The sequence below is a fragment of the Coregonus lavaretus genome (assembly GCF_964263955.1).
Source record: "Coregonus lavaretus genome assembly, chromosome: 18".
In the NCBI taxonomy this organism is placed as follows: Eukaryota; Metazoa; Chordata; class Actinopteri; order Salmoniformes; family Salmonidae; genus Coregonus; species Coregonus lavaretus.
Window position 1 is genome coordinate 18,835,176 of NC_140005.1, and position 20,771 is coordinate 18,855,946.

The 20,771-nt window shown below is 44.0% G+C and overlaps 2 protein-coding genes across 3 annotated transcripts; one reads left to right on the forward strand and one right to left on the reverse strand.

Annotated features, from left to right (window-relative positions):
* Positions 1-768: 768 nt before the first annotated feature.
* LOC311145582 (protein FAM167A-like) lies at positions 769-5,005 on the reverse strand. 2 transcript variants are annotated; one of them, XM_084181856.1, is made up of 3 exons: positions 4,941-5,005; positions 4,051-4,412; positions 769-3,436 (listed from the first exon to the last, which is right to left on the reverse strand). In XM_084181856.1, exons 2-3 carry the CDS (start codon positions 4,369-4,371, stop codon positions 3,173-3,175), a joined length of 585 nt encoding a protein of 194 aa, XP_084037982.1. In that variant the 5' UTR covers positions 4,372-4,412; positions 4,941-5,005; the 3' UTR covers positions 769-3,172. The 2 variants fall into 2 exon arrangements, with proteins under 2 accessions (XP_084037982.1, XP_084037983.1); XM_084181857.1 differs by having other exon boundaries at positions 4,051-4,381; positions 4,941-4,995.
* Positions 5,006-6,272: 1,267 nt separating this feature from the next.
* LOC311145583 (myotubularin-related protein 9) lies at positions 6,273-20,697 on the forward strand. The gene is made up of 10 exons (XM_084181858.1): positions 6,273-6,795; positions 7,675-7,783; positions 9,586-9,711; positions 15,427-15,600; positions 15,755-15,972; positions 16,193-16,354; positions 19,044-19,185; positions 19,414-19,634; positions 19,831-19,982; positions 20,199-20,697. Exons 1-10 carry the CDS (start codon positions 6,611-6,613, stop codon positions 20,291-20,293), a joined length of 1,584 nt encoding a protein of 527 aa, XP_084037984.1. The 5' UTR covers positions 6,273-6,610; the 3' UTR covers positions 20,294-20,697.
* The last annotated feature ends 74 nt before the right edge of the window (positions 20,698-20,771 follow it).

Sequence of the window (20,771 nt, forward strand, 5' to 3'; positions counted from 1 at the left end):
CAAATGATACAAACCCCCCAAAAATCAATTTAAATTATAGGTTGTAAGGCAACAAAATAGGAAAATGCCACTGTATCTAGGTGCAGTAAAACACATTTTCCAACCCCGTCACTTTAGTGCTATCCTCTATGATGCAGGTGTTATCTGGCTGCTGATGAGTGGATGAGCTTACCAGTATTCTCAAAACCAAACAATGCTTTGTGCTAAGTTTTTTTTATTTCCCGTAAGCATCATGGTCTACTGCATTAAATCAGAGTGGTAAGCTACTGTCACCCTATCTTTGTTTAACTGAAAATGTACAGTATGTATAATTTTTTGAATGTTTGGTTAAAATAGTGATATTAAATAGTCTTATGTATTATTTGTCAATAAGACCAGTGTATTATTTGTCAGTAAGACCAGTGGGCTGGCCTGCAGTTTGCAATATTAAACTTTACATTAAGTTGTGTGGTGTTTGCATTTTATTGCACACAACCATCACATGTAGATAATGCCGCAAACATAATTTCCCTAAGGGGACAATAAAGTCAGTAAACACTACAATATTTCATAAGCTGCACTGTGAGATTTATTCTATGTATCGTAACTAATCTACAGACATAGACAAAAAAATACATTTGTCTTCCCTACAGACACACAATGCAGTGTCACAATAGTTACTTGAGGGCGTTAATACTGCAGTCATTTGATTACAGACAAAATAAATGAACTTGAGTAGGCCTACCCTAGCCTGGAGGATTTTCAAAAATGATGAAACAGTCACGATATACCGTACTTAGGGCTATCAGTTTATTAGTTGATTAACAGTACATATGAGGGGAGTGAGGTCAGAGAAAACCATCTTAACTGCAGGACAGTTGAACTTTATGAAAACTGGTGACAGCATAGGTGAGAGACACTAGAAATAGAAGCCACACTACAAAGGACATTACATGAGGATATCCAATGAAAGATCAGGCCTTAAGGTACTACCTGAGGCCCTGTGCACCCTGTATTTATCATGTCATTCATTACAATGGTTCCAATTGACCTGGTTCTCTCTTTCTCTCACATCATACATGAGGTCATCTCATAAACTAGTATATCACGTCTACTTCACACATCCTTTATATGTACCCATTTTGTACAATAATTGGTGACAACTTGACATGGTTATGAATTCATCAATTTATGCTTGTACCCCTTAAAGGCCCACTGCAGTCAAAAACGTGATTTTCCTGTGTTTTATGTATGTTTTCACACTATGAGGTTGGAATAATACTGTGAAATTGTGAAAATTATGATAATGCCCTCTTAGTGTAACAGCTGTTTGAAAAGACCTCCTGAAATGTAAGCCTGTTTTGGTGGGATGGAGATTTGGCCTGCCTGGTGACATCACCTGGCCATAAATTAGTTAATAGACCAATAAGAAAGAGAGCCACAACAGCGAGTTTTCAGTTTTCCCTCCCCACTCAGACCACTTCCAGACAGTCCTAGCAAAAGTATTGCTTGATAAATTGCTCTTTGCTAAGGTATTTTTGTTTCTTTTTGACCATTTTAATTTAAAACAATCATCATAAGGTACTTAATTGTTACCCAAAAATTATTTGATATTGAGATAAAGAAAACAGCTGCATTGGACCTTTAAGGTGTTTTCTGATAAGTTAAGCCTACACCACATCATTTAAAAAATATAAATAGCTGATGCAGTTGAAAGATGAAACTGTGCATTAATCGGATTTCAGGATGTGAAAGGTTACAGCTAACTGAGCACTCAGGGAGGTCTCAGGTGATGACGGAGGTCATTTACCCAGTTCTCTAATGGATAGACAGACATGCAGACAACAAAAAACAACATTATTTTCAATTTCAAGTTTGTTGCCTTTTTACATGTGAGTTAATAACAAACAAAAAAACTTTTAACAACAAGCCCATTTGTAAGTTGCTCTGGATAAGAGCATCTGCTAAATGACGTAAATGTAAATGTAACAAGCATCTTCAAAGAACAGCTCTGTCTCCAGTCATTTATATTTCCCTCATACATTAAATGATAACCATAACATATTCCTGTATTATATAGGAGAAAACTCTGTACATAAGGCACTTACAAATCTATATTTTGATGTATTACAACTTTGTAACAAAGTTTTAAACTTTGTTGGGTACTTTTCAGCAAATATCGATAAAAACCCACCAAATTCTGTTCAAAATTTCCCCAAAGATACTTTCAGTTTCTCCTGCTTTCTCTCTTCCTGAGAACGATATCTTTAAATACATCTAAACTCAACCCTGATAATCTGACACAACACTGTCACTTTGGGCCTACAACATCTGTATCATCTAATGGAAAATAAAATGCATGGAGTACATAGGGCATAGGCTCTAATTATGTCATATCCTTGAAGCCATGACCACATGGAGGACCTTGTTATTTTTGGTCTCTGAAGAAGAGGTAACAGAATGCTGGAATGTGACCTCCAGCTTCCTGTGTACTGCTGTCTGGGACTCTGCCAACACAGAGGGGAGGGCCTGGGCTGTCAACAGGGTTTGGGAACATGTCCCTTGTGATGTGACTAGTGTCTGATACATACTTCCTCCTGGACTGGGATTACAGTATGGAACTCATGTTAGTGAGTGTTAGCGCTGTGATAGATTTTTCTTCATCTGAAGAAAGACAATTCCCCTGTGCAACTCTCAAGAGACATCTCTAGTTACAGTAGGGTTCACCATCATGGCAGTCTTCTTCATTCTATCAGAAGGTCATCTTAACTATTGCTTTTGTACAGTGCAATTGATCTGACAGCATGGTGATCCAGACTCACACCACCTCCACCCCAGATCCACACCTCATCACTATCTTCCCTGTCTATCTACTCTGACCTATCAGTCAGCACCTTCCATGAGGTACAGTAGAAAGGTGCTGCTATGCAATGGGGTTGTGTCGTGCCCCTACAGGGCTCTACTATGGAGGCCTGTATCTATCTATCTCAAGTCAGGGCTGGGGCATGGATCAAAGGAGTCATTTCCATTTCCTCCCACTTGGCTAATTACTGTCTGCACACTCTTCCAGCCATTCGTCTTCCCTTTCGTGTCATAACATAAACATTTGCAGTGGAAACACCCCTGATTACCCTGCGTAGATTAGACAGAGGTGTTAATACAGTAAATCCACCCTCACAGGGTGGAATATGTTTTAACAGAGGGAGAAGCGTCGGAAGTTGATGTTCATCTTGGTGAGGCCAAGGTGTTTGAGGGGGGTGGAGAGGGCAAAGGCAGCCTTCATGGGGATGTCACAGAGCAGGTCAGACTCCTCACCACACTCCTCCAGCTCGTAGGTGGCGTTGTCCAACATCTCCTTGTGACAGTGACACACCTGCTCCACCTTCAGCCGGTGGATCTCCACACGCAGACGGATCAGCTGCCGAGCCAGACAGTTGTCCTGGAACCGCATCTCCCTCTGAGGATGACAGGCAGAAAGGAGAGCGATGAGAGAGAATGGGGAGAAATCCGTAATCAAATATACAATTCTAGCAATCAGACCCTTGGATTAGGTTTTTGCATTTAGTGGGTGCCATTGATGTGTAATGACACTGACACATGATCTATGCGAAAAATATTTTGCCTTTCTATTTTGGGATTTTTCTGCTCTGAAATTAACAGAAGGTCCCTATTGTTTTAGCATGTTGACATTATTTTGGATGCAAAGATAGCACAAAGTCATGCTCTAATCAGACAGGCATTCAAGCAAAATTCAGCAGTGAAAGCACGATTATTTCCCATAAATCTCTCCGTCACACACGCTCTACGCTCTGGCACGTGCGTCATGAGGACGCACAAGACCGCCGAACCAAACCAGTGTAACTACCTGGTAAGTACGTTTACCAAATAGTTGCACTGCGTCTTATTCATTCGTACTATAATATTTTCGTTTCATTCTACATATCTAGGACATGCAGAAATAGTGTAGCCTAATTCATTTCTAACATGTCAATGTACAAATAACCGTGTCAGAATTGGAGAAAAAAAAGGGTAGGTATGTTGAATTTCGGCATTCAAAAAAAGTGCACTCACCAGCTCTTTCCTAAGAAATTCCAACGCATCATCAATGGTATGGAAGCCACAGATGTTGCGGATGGTTAGATCTGAGTTCTCATCCCGCATAATTTCAGGCAAGTACACATATTTCTCTGCAGTCTCTTGGCCAATTTCTGAACCACTTGGGTTTTCCTTCCACGGTCGGCTCTGCAAGCGCTCCTGCCATTCAATGTAGGATGGTCTGCGGGTTTGTAACTTTAGTTTTTCGGTAAGTGCTTTCACATTGTTCAAATCCTCAGCTTCTCCCTCAGTATCTCCGTCGGAGTTGTCCTCACCTCCCAGCTCTTTAAAATCCATTGCAAGTGCACTAGACGTTTGAAAAGGATATGCTTAAAAGGCTGCAAAAACGTTTGAATTAGTTATTCACAGAGCACGATATGTCTCTTGAAGCATATTAAGTGTTCTGTCAGTGGGCTTGCCAGTTCTAGATTGGAGTGAACTGGTGATTCTTTATTTATAGAGTAATAAGGAGAAGCAGAAGTGGCCGCCCATATCCATTATGGAGAAGGGGCGTAGTTCATGCAAGTAGCCTCCGTCAAGTTATCCATCTGACCACACCAAGGTGAAATAAATAGTTAGCTGTGTCCACTTATGGCAGCACTCAGGTGCAACTTTTAACATTGGAATGCAATGATTTGACATGGCAATGGTTAAAAGGTTTTGTATAATTCCCCCCCTAAATTCCACAAACACTAAAGTGGCAATGGGATAAAAGTGAAAATGATTTAGCCATATCTCTTAAACGTATTATGTTAAAGACATGCTCCTGTACTTTGGTGACTAAGAAAGTATTTTTTAAACCTCCCGCTTTGGGCTGGATGTGTAGTTCATAAATGCATAATCTATGAGCGGATTTACTGTCTTACCTCAATTAGCCACAAAACCCCCTGTTTTCTTGAAGCTGTTTTACCTACATTTCCCACCACCTGGGCCAGCCCCTAGCAATTCCAATTCTAGCCTATTTGAGTGAAAGCTAGCAAGAGGCCTGTCCAGCATTATCCAATAAGGTTGCAGTGCGGGCCCAATGGCTCAGTGGACACAGCAGAGAGAGAAAGAGAGAGAGCAATGACCTGGTGCACATATCTGCACATATGTGACATAGTATGCCACTTTTGGGACTACTTCTGGCTCCTGAGTGCTACTTTCAGAACTACTGGCTAAAAAGTATACAAAAGTACCTGAGAATCTCTTTAAGATGACTCCTTGATACATTTTGGTTTTATATGGAATGTTTGTCATTAAAATGTTATTTGATTAGATTTGATCAGATAATATTGTGGTGTAGCCATTCCAAATCATGTTTAATAGGGCAGGTACAGGTAGCTATACACAAACATAATGTAATCAGTTCATGGTCTTCCTGACAGATGAACAGCTGACAAACACCTTAGAAATAGGATTGGCATGTCTTAATTTGAGGCAATGTCTCCATCTAGTGGTAATTTTCAAACAACTTTTGTTATTGACCAAATACTTATTTTCCACCATAATTTGCAAATAAATTCATTAAAAATCCTACAATGTGATTTTCTGGATTTTTTTTCCTCAATTTGTCTGTCATAGTTGACGTGTACCTATGATGAAAATTACAGGCCTCTCTCATCTTTTTAAGTGGGAGAACTTGCACAATTGGTGGCTGACTAAATACTTTTGTCCCCCACTGTATTCCATAAATAAATCTGCCGTTTCCAGTTACAATATCCATTTACAACATTAACAATGTCTACACTGTATTTCTGATCAATTTGATGTTATTTTAATGGACACATTTTTTTTGCTTTTCTTTCGAAAACAAGGACATTTCTAAGTGACCCCAAATTTATGAACGGTAGTGTATATATATTTAAATCAAAGACTAGGTCACACACATGAAATGAGAAGGGTATTGACAAACATTGACCAATACAGTGTCTTGCTTTAGGTTAGTGACCTGAAGTTACTAGAGGAGTAGCCTCTACCTGGCTGGAAGCTGAGGCTACTACATGAGTAATGTAAACTAACTAGTCTGGGATGGTTCAACAACAGCTTGAAAGATTATCTACAAAATGCAAACCCCATATTAGGCTACACACTAATAGGCATTTTGAAATGAATTGCCCTTGTATAGATAGGATATTAGACTTTGTGTCCTCTCACAACTGCTTTCAGGAAACGCTCACTTCCTTCTTTTGTAACCACAAGATGTTTTCACATTTTAGGGGCTGGTTGGAAAGCAGCCAAGAATGGCTTAGAGAGGTGTCCCCACAGGCAGGGTGGGTTAATGAGAAAACGAAAGGAAAGGAAAGGAAAGAACTGCTATGAAGAGGTTATTATCTTCAAACAAACGGCTCGCCTCGCTGTAGGCTACAGCAAGCTACAGTCAACATCTGGACCGTGTCACGCCCCTTTTCCATGAGACAAGAACAAGTGGTTTAATTTAAATAATTCAGATAAGTAGCCTAAACAAGATTCAGAAGCGGAAAAGAAGCTGTGAAGACTTTTTCTGACGCGCGCGACTTGGATCTCCGTGACCTTCTTGTCATCTTGCGCTGATGCGATGGAGTTTTCAGAGCATATAAAGACTGCTAACGTTGAAGATGTCGTTCTGAGACGCCCGTTTCATCCACCGATGAAAGGAACGTTATGTGTCACCGGCCACCACCTCCTCTTCTCAAACAGAGATGGAGACAGCTCGCGGCTAGTCTTGTTACTTCTCAGAAACATCGATGCCATAGAGAAAAGGTAAGTGGGGTGGGGCCAATAGGTGACCGCGTGTTCATGAAAGTATACCAATGCCATATTCAAAGGCGTAATGATGGACCTTATAGCCTAATTCAGAACTGCAGCCATGTTGCTTGAACCCCATATTTCAATGTGCTGACAGCCAATTGTCACATTGGGGATACTAATAGTTACTAATAAAGTGTTTAACATGTTAACTTTTTCCTAGTTTACATCAGTCTGAATGTTGGGCCAGGGTGCCTGTGTAGCCTGTATGATAAACATGTCTCATTAACCTCAGCCCCCTTCTCACTGTCTCTCCCTCCATGCCCAGTGTGGAAAACCTGTTGGGCTATTCCAGCCTGTTCTCTAGTACAGGCCAGAGTCAAAGGTTTGACATAAGTGTGACACCTTGTGTGTGAGTCTGTGTGTGTTTGTGCGTTTTGCAGTGTGCTGCTATCCATGTCCGCAGCACTGTGCGAAAATAGCAGAGGATTCTGATGCTGCAGGAATAATAACCAATCCCACCTTCGCTCAATCTCTGTCTCACACGCCCTCTCTTTGAATCCTCTCCATATGCTTTTTGTCATGAACTGCAAAGAACCAAGGGTAGGAATTTCAGTGCTCATTTACTGCAGTTATGAATCTGGTTCAGACAGTACATTTGGAGGTGTAGTGCAGACAAAGAGTTGATATGGAGGGGAAATGTGGGCCTCACATGCTGTCACTGAGAGAAACTCCCGTCCCACCAGCTGGTTGGGTTGGACTTGCTGCTTTTTTAAATGCTTTTGTTGGAGGGGAGGCAGCCCAGATCATGGAACCCTGAGGGGGAGTGTTGAGTGTAATAAGTAGGGTTAGACAGAAGCCCTATAATGATGTGTGTGTGTGTTTCATATAAAGGCCTTCGGGGTCCTCTGGAACAATCACCCTCAAGTGTAAGGACCTGTGTGTTCTCCAGCTGGACATTCCAGGCATGGAGGAGTGCCTGAACATTGCCCGTTCCATTGAGGTACAGTAGCAGGGTGGTAGAATACACACAGGCTGTACATACAGTGGGGGAAAAAAGTATTTAGTCAGCCACCAATTGTGCAAGTTCACCCACTTAAAAAGATGAGAGAGGCCTATAATTTTCATCATAGGTACACGTCAACTATGACAGACAAATTGAGAGAAAAAAATCCAGAAAATCACATTGTAGGATTTTTAATGAATTTATTTGCAAATTATGGTGGAAAATAAGTATTTGGTCACCTACAAACAAGCAAGATTTCTGGCTCTCACAGACCTGTAACTTCTTCTTTAAGAGGCTCCTCTGTCCTCCACTCGTTACCTGTATTAATGGCACCTGTTTGAACTTGTTATCAGTATAAAAGACACCTGTCCACAACCTCAAACAGTCACACTCCAAACTCCACTATGGCCAAGACCAAAGAGCTGTCAAAGGACACCAGAAACAAAATTGTAGACCTGCACCAGGCTGGGAAGACTGAATCTGCAATAGGTAAGCAGCTTGGTTTGAAGAAATCAACTGTGGGAGCAATTATTAGGAAATGGAAGACATACAAGACCACTGATAATCTCCCTCGATCTGGGGCTCCACGCAAGATCTCACCCCGCGGGGTCAAAATGATCACAAGAACGGTGAGCAAAAATCCCAGAACCACACGGGGGGACCTAGTGAATGACCTGCAGAGAGCTGGGACCAAAGTAACAAAGCCTACCATCAGTAACACACTACGCCGCCAGGGACTCAAATCCTGCAGTGCCAGACGTGTCCCCCTGTTTAAGCCAGTACATGTCCAGGCCCGTCTGAAGTTTGCTAGAGTGCATTTGGATGATCCAGAAGAGGATTGGGAGAATGTCATATGGTCAGATGAAACCAAAATATAACTTTTTGGTAAAAACTCAACTCGTCGTGTTTGGAGGACAAAGAATGCTGAGTTGCATCCAAAGAACACCATATCTACTGTGAAGCATGGGGGTGGAAACATCATGCTTTGGGGCTGTTTTTCTGCAAAGGGACCAGGACGACTGATCCGTGTAAAGGAAAGAATGAATGAGGCCATGTATCGTGAGATTTTGAGTGAAACCTCCTTCCATCAGCAAGGGCATTGAAGATGAAACGTGGCTGGGTCTTTCAGCATGACAATGATCCCAAACACACCGCCCGGGCAACGAAGGAGTGGCTTCGTAAGAAGCATTTCAAGGTCCTGGAGTGGCCTAGCCAGTCTCCAGATCTCAACCCCATAGAAAATCTTTGGAGGGAGTTGAAAGTCCGTGTTGCCCAGCGACAGCCCCAAAACATAACTGCTCTAGAGGAGATCTGCATGGAGGAATGGGCCAAAATACCAGCAACAGTGTGTGAAAACCTTGTGAAGACTTACAGAAAACGTTTGACCTGTGTCATTGCCAACAAAGGGTATATAACAAAGTGTTGAGAAACTTTTGTTATTGACCAAATACTTATTTTCCACCATAATTTGCAAATAAATTCATAAAAAATCCTACAATGTGATTTTCTGGAAAAAAAATCTCATTTTGTCTGTCATAGTTGACGTGTACCTATGATGAAAATTACAGGCCTCTCTCATCTTTTTAAGTGGGAGAACTTGCACAATTGGTGGCTGACTAAATACTTTTTTCCCCCACTGTACATACCCAGCATGTAAAAACTAGTATTACAGTCATAAAGGTTTTACAACATTACAAATTGTGTTTTGCTTTTTGTTTTGACTAGTCAGTAACTTTTTGTGACACTCATAACTTTTTGTCCCCCCTCCCCACACTCTCCTTCTCTCTCTCTCTCTCTAGTCTCTCTCTTCTCTGGACAGTGTGTCCGATATGTATCCATTCTTCTACAGACCGCTTAAACTCAGTCTGCAGGACCAGTGGGGCCTCTCATCGCCTGAACAGGACTACGCTCAAATGGAGGAACTAGTGAGTGCAACACAAACACACACACATAGATATCCTGTCGTTTTAGAGTAAATGCAACAATCAGACCCAATCATCACAAACATTAAGAGTATACAAAACATCCATGGCATTGACTGACCAGGTGAATCCAGATGAAAGCTATGATCCCTTATTGATGTCACTTGTTAAATCCACTTCAATCAGTGTAGATGAAGGGGAGGAGACAGGTTATTAAGGATTTTTAAGCCTTGAGACAACTGAGACATGGATTGTGTATGTGTGCCATTCAAGAGGGTGAATGGGCAAGACAAAACATTTAAGTGCGTTTGAACAGGCTTTGGTAGTAGGTGCCAGGCGCACCTGTTTGTGTCAAGAACTGCAACACTGTTCGCTTTTTCACGCTCAACAGTTTCCCGTGTGTATCAAGAATGGTCCACCACCAAAAGAACATCCAGCCAACTTAACACTGTGGGAAGCATTGGAGTCAACATGGGCCAGCATCCCTGTGGAACATTTTTGACACCCTGTGGAACACTTTCGACACCATACCCCAACGAATGCTGTTCTGAGGGCAACAGCGGGGGGTGCAACTCAATATTAGGAAGGTGTTCCTAATGTTTGGTATACTCAGTGTATAATCCAGGTCTTCACATGTGACAGGAAAACAGAGTGCTGGGATCAGGAAGTCCAGATCAGGAAGTCCACAGAGGGGGTTGGGAATGGAGCAACATGCTCATGTGTCACTGGGGAGACCAAATGGAGGGGTTAAGATTCAGATAAACTCATCCTGCTGAGGCCACAATACCAGCCCTGTAGCCTATTACAGTAAGGGAAAAAAGTATTTGATCCCCTGCTGATTTTGTAAGTTTGCCCACTGACAAAGAAATGGTCAGTCTATAATTTTAATGGTAGGTTTATTTGAACAGTGAGAGATATCAAATCAAATCAAATCAAATTTTATTGGCCACATGCGCCGAATACAACAGGAGCAGACATTACAGTGAAATGCTTACTTACAGCCCTTAACCAACAGTGCATTTATGGCTTGGGGGTAGAAGCTGTTGAGAAGTCTTTTTGACCTAGACTTGGCACACCGGTACCGCTTGCCGTGCAGTAGCAGAGAGAACAGTCTATGACTAGGGTGGCTGGAGTCTTTGACAATTTTGAGGGCCTTCCTCTGACACCGCCTGGTATAGAGGTCCTGGATGGCAGGAAGCTTGGCCCCAGTGATGTACTGGGCCGTACGCACTACCCTCTGTAGTGCCTTGCGGTCGGAGGCCAAGCAGTTGCCATACCAGGCGGTGAAGCAACCAGTCAGGATGCTCTCGATGGTGCAGCTGTATACTTTTTTGAGGATCTGAGGACCCATGCCGAATCTTTTCAGTCTCCTGAGGGGGAATAGGCTTTGTCGTGCCCTCTTCACGACTGTCTTGATGTGTTTGGACCATGATAGTTCGTTGGTGATGTGGACACCAAGGAACTTGAAGCTCTCAACCTGTTCAACTACAGCCCCGTCGATGAGAATGGGGGCGTGCTCAGTCCTCTTTTTTTTCCTGTAGTCTACAATCATCTCCTTTGTCTTGGTCACGTTGAGGGAGAGGTTGTTATCCTGGCACCACACGGCCAGGTCTCTGACCTCCTCCCTATAGGCTGTCTCATCATTGTCGGTGATCAGGCCTACCACTGTTGTGTCGTCGGCAAACTTAATGATGGTGTTGGAGTCGTGCCTGGCCATGCAGTCATGGTTGAACAGGGAGTACAGGAGGGGACTGAGCACGCACCCCTGAGGGGCCCCCGTGTTGAGGATCAGTGTGGCAGATGTGTTGTTACCTACCCTTACCACCTGGGGGCGGCCCGTCAGGAAGTCCAGGATCCAGTTGCAGAGGGAGGTGTTTAGTCCCAGGATCCTTAGCTTAGTGATGAGCTTTGAGGGCACTATGGTGTTGAATGCTGAGCTGTAGTCAATGAATAGCATTCTCACGTAGGTGTTCCTCTTGTCCAGGTGGGAAAGGGCAGTGTGGAGTGCAATAGAGATTGCATCATCTGTGGATCTGTTGGGGCGGTATGCAAAAAGTGGGTCTAGGGTTTCTGGGATAATGGTGTTGATGTGAGCCATGACCAGCCTTTCAAAGCACTTCATGGCTACAGACGTCAGTGCTACGGGTCGGTAGTAATTTAGGCAGCTTACCTTAGTGTCCTTGGGCACGGGGACTATGGTGGTCTGCTTGAAACATGTTGGTATTACAGACTCAGTCAAGGACATGTTGAAAATGTTGGTGAAGACACTTGCCAGTTGGTCAGCACATGCTCGGAGTACACGTCCTGGTAATCCGTCTGGCCCTGCGGCCTTGTGAATGTTGACCTGCTTAAAAGTCTTACTCACATCGGCTACGGAGAGCGTGATCACATAGTCATCCGGAACAGCTGGTGCTCTCATGCATGCTTCAGTGTTGCTTGCCTCGAAGCGAGCATAGAAGTGGTTTAGCTCGTCTGGTAGGCTTGTGTCACTGGGAAGCTCGCGGCTGTGCTTCCCTTTGTAGTCTGTAATAGTTTTCAAGCCCTGCCACATCCGACGAGCGTCAGAGCCTGTGTAGTACGATTCAATTTTAGTCCTGTATTGACTCTTTGCCTGTTTGATGGTTCGTCGGAGGGCATAGCGGGATTTCTTATAAGCGTCCGGGTTAGAGTCCCGCTCCTTGAAAGCGGCAGCTCTACCCTTTAGCTCAGTGCGGATGTTTCCTGTAATCCATGGCTTCTGGTTGGGGTATGTACGTACGGTCACTGTGGGGACGACATCATCGATGCACTTATTGATGAAGCCAGTGACTGATGTGGTGTACTCCTCAATGCTATCTGAAGAATCCCGGAACATGTTCCAGTCTGTGCTAGCAAAACAGTCCTGTAGCTTAGCATATGCGTAATCTGACCACTTTTTTATTAACCGAGTCACTGGTGCTTCCTGCTTTAGTTTTTGCTTATAAGCAGGAATCAGGAGGATAGAGTTATGGTCAGATTTGCCAAATGGAGGGCGAGGGAGAGCTTTGTATGCGTCTCTGTATGTGGAGTAAAGGTGGTCTAGAGTTTTTTTTCCTCTGGTTGCACATTTAACATGCTGGTAGAAATTAGGTAGAACGGATTTAAGTTTCCCTGCATTAAAGTCCCCGGCCACTAGGAGCGCTGCCTCTGGATGAGCATTTTCCTGTTGACTTATGGCCTTATACAGCTCATTCAGTGCAATCTTAATGCCAGCATTGGTTTGTGGTGGTAAATAGACGGCTATGAAAAATATAGATGAAAACTCTCTTGGTAAATAGTGTGGTCTACAGCTTATCATAAGATACTCTACCTCAGGCGAGCAAAACCTCGAGACTTCCTTAGTATTTGATTTTGTGCACCAGCTGTTGTTTACAAATATACACAGACCGCCACCCCTTGTCTTACCGGAGTCAGCCGTTCTATCCTGCCGATGTAGCGTATAGCCCGCTAGCTGTATGTTATCCATGTCGTCGTTCAGCCACAACTCGGTGAAACATAAGATATTACAGTTTTTTATGTCCCGTTGGTAGGATAACCGTAATCTTAGGTCCTCCAATTTATTTTCCAATGATTGAAGATTGGCTAATAGGATTGATGGGAGCGGCAGTTTACTCGCTCGCCGTCGGATCCTTACAAGGCACCCCGACCTACGTCCACGATATCTCCGTCTCTTCCTCATGCGAATGACAGGGATTTGGGCCTTGTCGGGTGTCTGTAGGATATCCTTCGCGGCCGCCTCGTTGTAGAAAAATTATTTGTCCAATACGAGGTGAGTAATCGCTGTCCTGATATCCAGAAGCTCTTTTTGGTTATAAGAGACGATGGCAGAAACATTATGTACAAAATAAATTACAAATAACGCGGAAAAACACACATAATAGTACAATTGGTTAGAGGGCTGTAAAACGGCGCCATTCTGATTAGAATAACAACAACAAAATCCAGAAAACGATGTCAAAAATGATATAAATTGATTTGCAATCAGAAAGATTTCTGGCTCCCAGGTGTCTTTTATACAGGTAACGAGCTGAGATTAGGAGCACACTCTTAAAGGGAGTGCTCCTAATCTCAGTTTGTTACCTGTATAAAAGACACCTGTCCACAGAAGCAATCAATCAATCAGATTCCAAACTCTCCACCATGGCCAAGACCAAAGAGCTCTCCAAGGATGTCAGGGACAAGATTGTAGACCTACACAAGGCTGGAATGGGCTACAAGACCATCGCCAAGCAGCTTGGTGAGAAGGTGACAACAGTTGGTGCAATTATTCACAAATGGAAGAAACACAAAATAACTGTCAATCTCCCTCGGCCTGGGGCTCCATGCAATATCTCACCTCGTGGAGTTGCAATGATCATGAGAACGGTGAGGAATCAGCCCAGAACTACACGGGAGGATCTTGTCAATGATCTCAAGGCAGCTGGGACCATAGTCACCAAGAAAACAATTGGTAACACACTACGCCGTGAAGGACTGAAATCCTGCAGCGCCCGCAAGCTCCCCCTGCTCAAGAAAGCACATATACAGGCCCGTCTGAAGTTTGCCAATGAACATCTGAATGATTCAGAGGAGAACTGGGTGAAAGTGTTGTGGTCAGATGAGACCAAAATGGAGCTCTTTGTCATCAACTCAACTCGCCGTGTTTGGAGGAGGAGGAATGCTGCCTATGACCCCAAGAACACCATCCCCACCGTCAAACATGGAGGTGGAAACATTATGCTTTGGGGGTGTTTTTCTACTAAGGGGACAGGACAACTTCACCGCATCAAAGGGACGATGGACAGGGCCACGTACCGTCAAATCTTGGGTGAGAACCTCCTTCCCTCAGCCAGGGCGTTGAAAATGGGTCGTGGATGGGTATTCCAGCATGACAATGACCCAAAACACACAGCCAAGGCAACAAAGGAGTGGCTCAAGAAGAAGCACATTAAGGTGCTGGAGTGGCCTAGCCAGTCTCCAGACCTTAATCCCATAGAAAATCTGTGGAGGGAGCTGAAGGTTCGAGTTGCCAAACGTCAGCCTCGAAACATTAATGACTTGGAGAAGATCTGCAAAGAGGAGTGAGACAAAATCCCTCCTGAGATGTGTGCAAACCTGGTGGCCAACTACAAGAAACGTCTTACCTCTGTGATTGCCAACAAGGGTTTTGCCACCAAGTACTAAGTCATGTTTTGCAGAGGGGTCAAATACTTATTTCCCTCATTAAAATGCAAATCAATTTATAACATTTTTGACATGCGTTTTTCTGGATTTTTTTGTTGTTATTCTGTCTCTCACTGTTCAAATAAACCTACCATTAAAATTATAGACTGATCATGTCTTTGTCAGTGGGCAAACGTACAAAATCAGCAGGGGATCAAATACTTTTTTCCCTCACTGTACATGTGGTTCCACTTACTGAATTATGACTGTGTAAACAGTACATGTGAGAAACGACATGAATCCATGCTCATCTATATAGTCAGCTTCCTGTGGAGCCCTTGTCATGGTGAATTTACTCTAGTTCTAAAACAAATAACCTGGGGATCGCTATGTCAAGAGACCCTATTAGAATCAAGAGAGTGGGTGTGGGCACCGTTAGAAGAAATCATACGATTTAGAACCAAAAAGGGCCCTCAAAAAGGTTCTATATACTGTAGAACAGTGAACAATATGCATCTATTGATCTGTTGTTGTGTCTTCCTACTCTCCTCTCCGCAGCAGGACAGGTGGAGACTGAGTCATGTGAACAGGGACTACTCTGTGTGTCCCTCCTACCCTCCTGCTGTTATTGTCCCTCACTCCGTAGATGATGAGACACTGGTGAAGGTGGCCAAGTTCAGACATGGGGGCCGCTTCCCTGTCCTCTGTTATTACCACAGGAAAAATGGCATGGTGAGATACGCATGAATCCACACATGCACACGCACATACATGCACTTACAATCACACACACAGATACTTTCATGTCACTACAATGTACAGTAATTAATGTTGTTTGACATTAGATGGCATCTACTGTATCAAATAGCAAAATTGTGTTTCCCAGGTCATCATGCGCAGCAGCCAACCCCTGACAGGAGCCAATAGGAAGCGCTGTAGAGAGGATGAGCTCCTCCTCCAGGCGGTGATTGATGGCTCTGGGCTGGGTTACATCATTGACACCCGCTCCAACCAACAGGCTCAGCAGGCCAGGATGACAGGGGGCGGGTTTGAATCCAAATCTAGCTACAGTTGCTGGAAGAGACTGCACCGCCAACTGGAAAGGTGTCTGTCTGTGTGTTTGCCTGTTGTGTGTGAGTTTTTTCATTTGTTTGTGGCTACGTATGTCTAACCTAGTTGCCAGGGTGTTTCTGCTTTAGCCAACCCATTTTTTGTTGTCATGCCAAACAATGCCACATTATTTGGCTGAATAGCTCTATGCCTGTTGACTGAATAGTTATATTTGTGTGTGTGTGTGTGTGTGTGTCTGTGTATGTGTCCCAAGGGGGAAGGTGCTCCAGGAGAGTCTGATAAAGTTGGTGGAGGCCTGTGGGGATGACTCCCATAGTGTGGACCGCTGGCTCAGCAAGCTGGAGAACTCCAAGTGGCTCTCTCACGTCCACACTGCCCTGGCCACAGCAGGCCTACTGGCAGAGTGTGTGGAGAGGTAGATGTGCACTCTACTCTCATAACCCTTAATGTAATGTTTTCATAATCATACATCATCATGTAACGGGCTTCTCCAAGACGCCGCCGACAGAGAAGAGGAATACGGAGTGTGCTTTTAGTCCGACTCAGGAGATGTGCATACCATCCACCGCTTCTGAGTATATTACTCACTAATGTTCAATCCCTGGACAATAAAGTAAACAGGCTCAGGGCAAGCATCTCCTTCCAGAGAGACATCAGGGACTGTAATATACTCTGTTTCACGGAATCATGGCTCTCTCCGGATATACTGTCCCCGTCCATACAGCCAGCGGGGTTCTCGTGCAGACAGGAAGAAAGAACTATCCGGGAAAAAGAAAGGCTCTCTGTGTATGTTTCATGATTAACTACAAATGGTGTGATTGTGGTAACATACAGGAACTCAAGTCATTTTGTGCACCCGATCTGGAATACCTCACTATCAAATGCCGACCGCATTACATTCTGAGGGAATTCTGTTCTGTCATCTTTCACGGCCGTGTATATTCCCCTTCAGGCCGACACCGCGACGGATCTCAAGGAACTACACTGGACTTTGTGCAAACTGGAAACCATATATCCTGAGGGCGCTTTTATTGAAGCTGGGGACTTTAATAAAGCAAATCTGAGGAAAACACTACCAAAGTTTTATCAACACATTGCCTGCACTACTCACTCATCAAGAATTCTTGACCATTGCTACTCCCCCTTTCGAGACGGCTACAAGGCCTCCCCCACTCTCCCTTCCGCAAATCAGATCATGCCTCTGTTCTGCTCCTCCCTTCCTATAGGCTGAAACTTAAACAGGAAGTAGCCGTGGTAAGGACTGTTCAACGTTGGTCTGACCAATCAGAATCTATGCTTCAAAGATTGATTTGATCACGCGGACTGGGATATGTTATGGGTTGCCTCTGAGAATAAACATTGACGTATACACTGACTCGGTGACTGAGTTCATCATGAAGTGCGTAGAGGATGTTGTTCCCACTGTGACAATTAGAACTTATCCAAACCAAAAACCGTGGATAGATGGCAGCATTCACGCAAAACTGAAAGCATGAAACACCGCACTTAACCACGGCAAGGTGACTGGGAACATGGATGAGAACAAACAGTTCAGCTATGCCCTCCGTAAGGCATTCAAACAGGCATAACGTCAGTATAGAGACAAAGTGGAGTCGCAATTTAACGGCTCAGACACGAGACGTATGTGGCAGGGACTCCAGTCAATCACGGATTATAAAGGGAAAACCAGCCACGTCGCGGATACCAACGCCTTGCTAAACAGCCTTCTTCGCACGCTTCGACGCGGGCCACCGCCGCTCACGAGGAATTCCGACTTCAGTGCATTCAAGACAACTGGGAACATGGGAAAAAATTATCTCTGACTGGGAAAAATAGTTTTGAACGGTCATCCATGACATTATACATAAGAGTCATTAGATGAGGCTATCTAGAACCTTAAAGGGTTCTTCGGCTGTCACCATAGGAGAACCCTTTGAAGAGCCCTTTTTGGTTGCAGGTAGAACCCTTTTGGTTCCAGATAGAACCCTTTTGGGTTCCATGTAGAACCCTTTCTACAGAGGGTTCTACATGGAACCGGAAAGGGTTATACCTGGAACCAAAAAGGGTTCTCCTGTGGGGACAGCCGAAGAACCCTTTTGGAACCCTTTTTTCTAAGAGTGTAGTTTTATCAGATGGAGGCACCCATAGCTGTATGAATCTGTGCAAAACTGCTACAGTAAGTGTATATTTTTTATTTGAAGGATTCTTTCTAGCTGATGAACGATCAGGGCCATGTTTCAAAAGAAGTATCGCAAGCGATGATTATTGAAGTTTCTAAATGTTAAAACACAGCGTCGGAATTGTAGCTCATATGAGGCAGTTGAGGGCGAAGCTAATGGTTGAGAACTGTAGGGAGAAGGCAGAATGCCGCCTAGAGTTTTCAAGTGCTAGTGCAGACCAGCTGGCTGGAGTGTTTCCGGACATATTCAATCTCTCCCAACCCAGTTTATTGTCCGCACTTGCTTCAAGATGTTCACCATTGTTCCTGTACCCAAGAAAGCAAAGGTAACTGAACTAAATGACTATCGCCCTGTAGCACTCACTTCTATCATCATGAAGTGCTTTAAGAGGCTAGTTAAGGATCATATCACCTCCACCTTACCAGACACCCTAGACCCACTACAATTTGCATAACGCCCGAACAGATCCACGGATGACGCAATCGCACTGCACACTGCCCTATCCCATCTGGACAAGAGGAATACCTATGTAAGAATGCTATTCATTGACTACAGCTCAGATTTTAACACAAAAAAGATATCCAGCCAACTTGACACAACTGTGGGAAGCATTGGAGTCAACATGGGCCAGCATCCCTGTGGATCTCTTTCGAAACCTTGTATAGTCCATGCCCCCAACGAATTAAGGCTGTTCTGAGGGAAACTCAATATTAAGAATGTGTTCCTAATGTTTGCTATACTCCGTGTATGTGTATGCGACCAATAACATTTGATTTGAACACTGTGCTGCATGGTGTTACACTGAGTCATAATGCGTGTTGTTTTGCTTTGTATTGCTGATGTTTTGTTTCCTGTATTGTGTAATATCCTGTTTTCGTGTAACATTGTTCTATGTTATGTAACCCTCTATGGTGCTCTGGCCAGGGATGGCCACTCTGTTCTAGTCCATGGCTCAGAAGGCACAGACACCACCCTTCTGGTGAGCTCTTTGGCCCAGCTCATCCTGGACCCCAACACACGCACACTGGCCGGCTTCCTGGGCCTCCTGGAGAGGGAGTGGCTACAGGTGAGACCCCTAAAATAGTCACACGCTTCCTCCTTATGTCACACCTTTTTTCAAACCGTCATATACTGTAGATAGAGAGCTGGGAATGTGTACATTAGCCCTGTGTACATTCAATGACTAACTAGCTATACTAGCTGTAGCTGTGTGTATGTTTTTAATCTGTGTTTTTATCTCTGTGTATGTGTGTTTTTTGATCTGTGTGTGTGTGTGTGTACTTCCTTTCCGCAGGCAGGTCACCCGTTCCAGCAGCGCTGTGCCCACTCGGCATACTCCCACGCCCGTCTGAGGCTGGAGGCTCCAGTGTTCGTGCTGCTGCTGGACTGTGTGTGGCAGCTGGCCCGACAGTTCCCGCTGGCCATGGGCTTCTCTGAGCCTCTGCTGCTGCGGCTGGCCATGGAGGTCTACGCCTCAGACTACGGCACCTTCCTCTGCAACAGCGACCAGGAGAGGTGAGTCATTCAGGCTGTTCTTATATCCACAGTCATTGTCCAAGAATAGTGTATCCACACTAAATCCACATCCGTCTGTCCATCTGTCTGCACCTTTCCACTTAATCTTCATCCCTCTCTCTCTCTCTCTCTCTCTCTCTCTCTCTCTCTCTCTCTCTCTCTCTCTCTCTCTCCGTCTTTCTCTCTCTCTCATCAGGTGTGCTGCAGGGGTGAAGGAGAGAACCCACTGTCTGTTCCAGTCTCTCCTGAGGCCCAGTGAGAGGGAGCGTTACTCTAACCCCCTGTATGAGCCCACTGAGCTGGCCATCTGGCCCTCCGTCCAGCCACAGTCCCTGCAGCTCTGGAGAGGTGAGTTACAGTAGCCACAGTACCACAGGCAGATCTGAGTCTGCTATCCCCTACTGCAGCCCTCTGACATACAGTATGCTAAATGTTGGATGGGTGAATTTGAATAGTTATTACATTAAAAGTATCAAATAAGGCAATTACTTATTTGATGAGTAATAAGCGATGAAATAGTACATAATGTAAATAAATACATTCCTCTGTCTGGATGTGTATCAGGTCTGTTCCTGCGATGGACCCAACATGCTGTGCACCTAGAGGAGGCTCAGGTGGAGTTGCGGAACCTTGTCATTGAGTGCCGTGGGGCAAGTTGAAAACACTGATAAAGTGGGGTTGAAAAATACAGTGACACACTGGACTGATGGAACACACAGAGACACTCATCCTGGTTGATTGACTGTTGAGGAAGAGAACAAATAAAGACTTTTATTGTGAGAAAAATTCTGCTCCTATGGACATGTATTAGATGGGTATTTATCCATCCCAGAGAATATCAAATTGCATCACATACTGTGAAAGTTCCTCACTGTTAAATACTTTTCTCTCATGGTGACATGCATATCTTTTGTACCTACTTTTTTTATAGCGTTTTCACTGCAAGTCCATATTATTTTTTATCCTCTTTGTTTTAATAATGGATTGTGTATTTTTATTGTTGACATACAAACACTTCAAATTTTTGCAGTTTTTAGAATAATAAAAACTGCAAACATTTTATTAAGAGGAATTCTAATGATTTCATATCATATTTCTTGCCACCATTTGTATTGTGATGATCCACCCCAAGAACCC

Bases quoted from the DNA above. Each gene is read 5' to 3' on its own strand.
- LOC311145582 (XM_084181856.1), bottom strand. From the start codon at position 4,371: ATGGATTTTAAAGAGCTGGGAGGTGAGGACAACTCCGACGGAGATACT. The intron at 3,437-4,050 runs GTGAGTGCACTT...TGTCATCCTCAG, and splicing joins AATTTCTTAGGAAAGAGCTG to AGGGAGATGCGGTTCCAGGA.
- LOC311145583 (XM_084181858.1), top strand. From the start codon at position 6,611: ATGGAGTTTTCAGAGCATATAAAGACTGCTAACGTTGAAGATGTCGTT. The intron at 9,712-15,426 runs GTGAGTGCAACA...TCCTCTCCGCAG, and splicing joins ACGCTCAAATGGAGGAACTA to CAGGACAGGTGGAGACTGAG. The intron at 19,983-20,198 runs GTGAGTTACAGT...GATGTGTATCAG, and splicing joins GTCCCTGCAGCTCTGGAGAG to GTCTGTTCCTGCGATGGACC.